Here is an 8,039-nt window from a genome sequence, read left to right as displayed (position 1 = left end):
TATATATATTATATATATATAACCTCGATAACATTACGCAAATTCTAGACAGACGTTTCATCTAAATGTGTGTAACATGCACGCGCGTTTTATCTAGATAATAAGTCCTAATTAACTATATACTTATATTCTTTCTGCATATAATATAGAGATCACAGTATACAAGAAGCCAGATATTTTTCAATATGTCACTTATATCATACCTGTCTCATTCATTATCTCATTCGCTCGCTTTAATTTTCATTTTTCAATTTCATATTTTCAAGCTTTACATTTTCAATTTTATATTTTCAAGTGCAAAAATACAATTAGCAATCTTCTTAAATTTGTTTCCTAATTGTATATGCGTCTTGTTTCTTCACGTTTCTTTTTTTCTACTTGCGGACTTTCGTGGTTTATCTTGTGGATAAACCTCGAATAAAAAGTCGTGGAATGTAAGCCACAATCACACAGGCAACAAACATAGAAATTTCGAATATAAATTTTGATAGTAAAATATATATATATTTTTTTTCTATAGATAAATTTATATATTCTAACTCTGGCCCCGAATTTCCATAAGATTCTTGCACTATTCTTCTAATATTCATCTTTCGTTCGCATTTACAATTTATTATATAGCTCAGTTCATTAGTTCAAGTTTATATACAGTTTCTACAACGTATCATCGATTATATGATACTCGATTATGGTGCATTCTTGATGCGAATGCATCGAGCTTAAGGGATACATATTGGTTCCAAAATCATGATACATCGAGTTTTTTTGGAACAATCGACTAAATACATAAAACGTTCTCTTATTAAACGGCAAATGTTCTTGGCACAAATATGTCAAAAAAACGGAGAACCATTTCGGTGCATATACAGTAAGAGCTTGAGAAAATCCAGTTAAATGTTTCCTTTAAAATTTATGTATGTATAAAATTTCCGATCTATATGTGTCACAGATATACATAATTATTAAATTGTCGTGAAAAAGATTTTGTCAAGCTCTTTATACTACGGAAACATTAATAACATAATTGTTCTGTGATGTATTTACACTGAATATTTCAAATCAAGTAGTCTTTCTTTGGGATCGACCTTATTTATAGGCTACGTTTCGCCAAGAAAAAAAATAAAGTACATCACAGAATATATACCTAAGATTAAGAAAAAGAGGAGCAGAGAAACGCATAATAAAAGAAAGACCTGGTAACAGTTTTCCTTCTGGCATTCTTTGTACATTGAATCGTCGTATGTATGTTCTTAAGTGCACCTAAGACCGTACGTTTCATACACATCTTGTCGTTGTAAAAGTGGAAAGAAAATTGCTCGGTTTGGGTAATTCACTCCGTTACGAGGAGAAAGCAGGGAAAGGGATAGAGCGGAATATCCGCGAATATTCAGCTTCACATTGAAGCGTCTATCATTGTCGGCATTGAAAGCAAATCTGAGGAGGAGAGGAGAGGGAACAAATCGTTATCCGATTTGCCGTGAGGAGATACACTCTCTTTATGTGTTTCTTATCACATTCTTACATATAACGACGAAATGGAGAGGATTCTTATAATTCAAAGTTGCAGTTATTCTATAATTGCAACTTTGAATTCTCGATAAACACACAAAGCACATATATAGGACGTAAAATTTAATTTCTTGATTTTTAAAGAATTCCTCACCTTTAGAGCGTCAATGTGCGAATTGAATAAACATGAATGCTCTCTTTCTGACGATTATTCTCAAAAAGTCTTATAATGTGCTAAAATCGTAGCTTTTATCACGTTTTGTCCTGCGATTTATATTTCGCGCGTTCTACGATTTATTAATGATTATAAAATCTCTAATCATCGATATATCTCTTTACAATTATCATTGGATGATTTTGAGATTAGATCTTATCTTCGTCATCGTATTTCTGAGTTTTGTCGATAAATTACGCTTTGGATTCCATCTTTTCCCATCTTGAAAACCTTCGCATATCTTTGTACAGATATCACTCAGTAACCGATGTGGAACCCTTCTTACGTCGAGGTCATTTCGCCGCCGATTCCCAGTCTGCCGTGATGCAATTACGCACAATCATTGCGTTCCTACCATCGCTAGGTCCCGCGTCACTTCCTCTCTTCCGGCTCCTGATTGGTTTTAACGAGATTGTATGCGTGACTTCTGTACTTGGCAGGTGGGTCGTGTAATGATAGAGGCTGCTGTTGCTGTTCGCTCAGTTGGTTCATGCTGGATATTGGGTCATGTAACGATAGGGGCTGTTGCTGCTGCTGCTGCTGCTGCTGCTGTTGCTGCTGCTGTTCGCTCAGTTGGTTCATGCTGGACATTGAGAGATCCGTCGGCATGTCTATTTCCGGTTCCGCCTTGGGACTTCCGAAAAGAGTCCTTTCCTCCTCTGGTTCCGACTTTATTCGCATCTGATGGCGCAGCGATGATATGTTCTTGATGTTTTTCAATTCGATCGAATTACGCAAGAATCTGCAAAGAACATAGATGACACATTTTCTTTTTACTCAAAGATAATTTTTTTCATATTCTAAATGAGAAATTTGTATTTCTTGTGTTGAAAATTATTCTTCAACTGTTCAGTAGCATCAAAAATTATTCTTGTAATAGCAGCAGCAAAGATAAATTTTAATATTAGTTTTATTAAAATTATTTCAAAATTAACAAACTCATATTTATTATCTCTATTGCATTTTTTGTATGACAGACTAATTATTTAATATATAATAATACTTACTGATAACAATGACGTTCGCCTTGTACTTTTCTAAGTATGTTCACGCGGTAATAATAACGTAAAGCTCTGCTCATTTTGTCATAATTCATAGAGAGATGATTTTTCTGGATGCCCCAGAGTTGTGCTAGACCAGGTGGATCGACAATCTTGAAGACACCAGTTTCTCGACTTTTCCACGAGATGTAATGCTGGTACCGTTGCGCGGGGTCGTTCAGCAATTGCTGAAGGAAGTCCCAGAGCAGTCTTCCGTCTAAACAGAATGACGGAAATTGTGCTACAAATTGTCATAATAATAATCATGAGAAGGTTAAAATAACGGTACACACACACACACACACTCTCTCTCTCTCTCTCTCTCTCTCTCTCTCTCTCTCTCTCTTCGATTTTATATTTAAAATATTCTATGCTGCATATGCAAGTAATATTAAAAGAAAGATTATGGCATTTCTTACAATTAATTATTTCTGCCAATAGATTTAAAAATCGCGGGCAATAGCAAATACTAACTGGTGTTGGGTTCCGACGAATCGTTAGGGAAGAACTCTCTCGTGATCGATCGAAAAGTACCGGGCGTCAGCGGCATCAACTGATGCGGTAACGTTGGGCTCGGTTGGTCCTTGACGCTCACCTCACTGAGCCTCTGTGCCGTCAAAGCGGTCGGTGTAGCTGGTGGACTGCTATTGCCGCTTGACACCTGGTGAGTGTTGTCTTCGTCCGAATCGCTCTTATAGACTTGCGTCTGATTCGCGTCGGTCGCGTGACTGGGTGAACCAGACTGACTGTCGACAGACGGTGCTGGCGATAGTGTCACTGAGTTGGCCGACATTAACGAGGCGAGATTCGAGGCGTATGGTGGCGTCTCCGTCCATGGTGTAGGCGGATGTGAATGTGGACTCAGCGGATATGTGGACGGTCTGGTCGGTGTCACTGGACTGTTGGGTAGGCATCTCTGTAGCTGACTGTAATCACGCACCAGCATTGTCAGCACGTTGTGCAGCACGTCGCCAGCACTTGGACACCTCTCGCCCATATCGGCCTTGGTCAGCAAGCACAGAGCCTTGCCGTTCATCTGGAACACGTCCATGTCGAACGGTGGCAGGTCAAATTCCCGTTCAGCCCACCGCAGGAACGCTGCTACGTCCTCCCTCGACCACAGTCTAGGGTCGGACACTGAAAGGAGAGAAGATGCCATTGGTTGTATTCGTGGTGACCTTTGTAACCACTATGCGGTTTAACATCGTCTATACGCCTTCATAATTAATTTATTGATTTCTATTTCCTTTAATGAAGTCAGCAGCAACGAATTAATATTAATATGAATAATACGAATTAATCGAGGAATTAATTTAAAAGAATTTTTTTGTAGCAATTAAAGCGCAATAAAGAAAATCTTCGGCTTCGTTTATATTCGAGTAAACTTTGTACAAAAATTTTACGAGACTGGAAATTAAACGGATAGTAAAACTTTAATTTTGTAAACTTGTGAAAGGATTATTTTTAACTTTTTTATGATACTTACCTAAATTCGTTGGTAGATGAGTTTTAAAATCCAAGAGGGAACTGGGCGGTGGATGCGTTGTAGGCGGGAAACCCATCGAGGGCCCATATTGGGCCCTCCAGAGTGCCCAGTCCGGACATAAAGGCAAAGATATACCCGGAGGCAGCCGAGGTTCCATTCCGGCCATTCCGCCAGCGGCGGAAACCGGCGGTAGCTGCGATATCTGAATTGGTGGCAGCAATTTCATAACACGCCCTCAGATCTACTACTTGCTTCTGTAACAGAAGAAATAAATAAAATTTATATTAACATGTCTGACTTTTAAAAATCCTGTGATTTCATTTTGTAATTAAGCTCGATTATGCATAGAAAGAAGAGTTTTGCTGAAGTATCTAAAAATTTAACTATACGTAGATACAGATCTAAAAATAATTTTGCTAGACTATTAAAATAATTATATAGGATACTTAAAATAATTGCTAGACTATTAAAATTTTTTGCAACATTACTCATTCTGAATGTCCTTCATAATTATTTTAATAGTCCAAAATTATTTTCAGATCCAGCTAAAATTTTAGACACCCCAAAATTGTTTTTTTCTCTGCATATACAAATTTAATATAAATCGATTTGCATAATCTTTAATCTTGCAAATATTTTATTATCGTACAAAATAAATGCACCTTTACAATTTAATAATTAATTGACAATAGAGTATCGTTCTTCCTTTGGACATTATGTCTTCATTAAATCAACTAGATGCAACAGTATCGTTCGATCTATTTAGCGAGCGCGTAACACGAAACGATGTCGACGTCATTTCGACGCTACAGGCGCACGAAAGTGATCTCTATATTTATTTACGACCATGGAGACGCAACACTGTGTGACGTAAAGTGCAATCTTCCGTATCTATACCGTCGAAAATCGATCCCTCTGATATATAGCGCTTTACCTCGTCTAACGATCGGTTCGTCGATGTAGAACGATGGAAGATAATAATGCCAGATTACAGTTACACGTCAATTTCTTACAATGTGGACGTGGAACAAGCAAGATGATTCAAGAAGAAGAGAACAAGGAGACGAGACAAAAAGAGAATGGAAGAGAAGCGTCGCGACGGCGACGTTTTGAGGCGTCGTCGTTCTCAATTTCCTGATCAGCAACCGGTTCGCAGACGTTCGACTATTAGCATAGAATGTGGGGGCATAAGAATGAAAGCCGGCAGGAAACATGGATTTACATAACGTATTTCCATCGACGTCGACGAAGCTATTTCCGTTCTCGACGTCGGCTCGCGGAGACCCGAGACCGCCTAAGCGAAACTTCTTATAACCAACATGGAGATTCACTTTTGGACTTGTAACTTATGCTGTTCATTTCGAAATTTTTCCACTTAATTGTTTCCAGAAATTTCATTTAATTGCCATTGTTTATAACATATATCGGAACTAGAACTTGTTTCATACATTGAGAAATATTTCTGTTTAAAAAGTGAACGAACCAGAAGAATCTATTATTCTAATCATATTAATCAAAATTCTGATTATCTCAACAAAAATTATAACAGACTCAATCAGAAATTTTTGATTCGTCCATTTTCAATCAGAATTCCAATTAATGCAACCAGATTCTTTTTTCAGATAGTTTTAAGTAAGAATAGTCTTTGATTTAAGAGGATTTGCCATTAAAATTCAGAGTCAGTTTGTAAAGTTTATATCAATTTTTATAAGATAAGAGTTCTTGTGGTCCAGAATAGCATACGGAAACTCTTGCAATAATATTATGTTAGAATGTAAACAAAAAGAATCTAATTAGGAAGGATAAAGTAATGTAGCTTCTTCATCGATAATGAGGCTATTTGCATGATAATCGTATGTTTATAATCCATGTACTCGATCCATACACTCGATTAGATATAATTATTAACGTACTGGTGCGCAATTGCGCTTAATGTTGCGATATGTTATAGCAGCTACTTACACTTTAACTGGTGACATTGTAACACGAAAAAATCGCGGTTATTATTTGATTTAATATGTCTCATAACAAGTGGACTTATGATAGGAAAAAGCCTACTGACGTCACCGTATGTTCGATATTATCGAGGCTATATAAAATTGAACGTAACAACTATTGTAATACAATACTATTGTAACATTCTATATATATTTAATATTATCGCTGTTGAAGATTTCGGAACAATAAGCAAGTCTATTCTGTGTCTCAGAAAAAAGAAATGATATACTTACATAGAAGCACAATACTTTCATTTTATTTTATCTTTTCTATTTTTTTTTAATTACTACATATTTATATTATGTTGATTATTGCTGTAAATGGAAATGAATACAAGTAAAAATTCATTTTAAATTTAAAAAAGAAAACCGGTCTGCCATCATTTTTTTGTCCAAGATTTGATGATCGATGGGTTCCAGAATATTTTCAGCGAAAAAACTCTTCTTTTCATGACACTTCGAAAAATGATCGGAGGAAGTTCTTGGCGGCACAATTGCGGCGCGATGCTCGCTCGAGAAGAGAACAAGAGAGAGAGAGAGAGAGAGAGAGAGAGAGAGAGAGAGAAAGAGAGGATTGCCCTGAGGGAAGAAGGTAGGAACCTCGGCATGCGAAGGTCGATGTGCCGTTGTCTCGCACCAGGAAATCCTGGTCGTCTCTTCGGTCTTCCCCTCTTCATTCCTTTAAATACCGCGAGTAAGGCCTTATACTCAGGTGCTCCTTTCGGTCGGCGATTTTTTGCGACGCGGTTAATTAAAGCGGCTACTTGAAGCGACGTCGAGGGATGAATTTGATAATCTTTGCATCGCACCTGTTTCGAGACATAATTGCTTATGCACGCTTCTTGATGGCTATCACTCCGAATTACACAAGATGAAAGATCTACAAATATAAGAATCTTTGATGGTCATCAAAAATTGAACATCTTAGGTGATAAAATTTCAAAATATAGGTATAATCTTTGATGTTATCGCAGCTTTAAGATTGTCACATCCTAAATTTCTCATTTCTAAAATAATTTTTTCTTGATTTTCAGATAAAAAATTTCATGATTTTTCCTGATGTATTCAATAATATATCGATTTTTTTGTATCCTTATTGTTCCTGATTTAGGAATCACCAAATATTTTCTGAGAGAGCAATTTAACATAGAAATGTAAATTATTATTAATGTTGTTGATATTGCTTGCATTTAATTGTTAGTAGTATATAACTTTTGATATAATGTACGTAATTCTTGATTTTAGAAAATTGTACAAAATTCTATGACTTTTCTCTGACAATTCTCGGACCATTTTCAATTTTCTTGACATTTCTTTGATTTCCAGTTTTGCGGTGGCAACCGCAATAAATTTTGACCGAGACAATTTTAGCATATTGGAATGCATTCTCGAGAGATGGAAGAAGCGATAATTGCGCGAAGAAGGTAACAAGAAAACACCGGATTCTGCGGTTCCGTTTGCGTGTTTCTCTTGCGAACATTCTTTTTTTTTTTTTTGGTGATGAAAGAAAGGAGAACTGCGATCACTTTGCGAATTGCAGCGGAAGCGTCAGTAAAAAATTGTAACCGCGACGCCACTCGAGACTTCCGGTACGCGAGTGAAGGACGGAGAACACACCGGAAGCGCGTTCGATCGCGACGAGGTAACATTGACATTTCCGCGTTGCCTATTTCTTCGTGCCACGTCACGGTGTGTTTGCGTAATATATGTTTAAGTTCTTGAAAATCCCTGAGGACTTTTGAAGAAACTCCTTTTCTTCATTTTCAACATGAATCTCTGTAATTATTCTTTTA

At 36.9% G+C, this 8,039-nt stretch overlaps 1 protein-coding gene across 2 annotated transcripts in view; it reads right to left on the bottom strand.

Annotated features, from left to right (window-relative positions):
• Nucleotides 1-1,170: 1,170 nt before the first annotated feature.
• Nucleotides 1,171-8,039, bottom strand: part of LOC108692099 (ets DNA-binding protein pokkuri) — a 45,068-nt gene continuing 38,199 nt past the window's right edge. The window contains exons 2-5 of one of the 2 annotated variants that reach the window (XM_018200240.1): nucleotides 4,250-4,503; nucleotides 3,238-3,900; nucleotides 2,731-2,980; nucleotides 1,171-2,465 (exon numbers count right to left, since the gene is read on the bottom strand). In XM_018200240.1, the coding sequence (XP_018055729.1) occupies nucleotides 2,096-2,465; nucleotides 2,731-2,980; nucleotides 3,238-3,900; nucleotides 4,250-4,475 (1,509 nt within the window). In that variant the 5' untranslated portion in view covers nucleotides 4,476-4,503 and the 3' untranslated portion in view covers nucleotides 1,171-2,095. The remainder of the gene's footprint in view (nucleotides 2,466-2,730; nucleotides 2,981-3,237; nucleotides 3,901-4,249; nucleotides 4,504-8,039) is intronic. The other variant, XM_018200241.1, reaches the window with a different exon arrangement.

Source organism: Atta colombica, unplaced genomic scaffold, assembly GCF_001594045.1.
Source record: "Atta colombica isolate Treedump-2 unplaced genomic scaffold, Acol1.0 scaffold58, whole genome shotgun sequence".
NCBI lineage: Eukaryota > Metazoa > Arthropoda > Insecta > Hymenoptera > Formicidae > Atta > Atta colombica.
The sequence above is the reverse complement of the archived record's forward strand: the minus strand, read 5'-3'. Positions and strand labels throughout refer to the sequence as shown.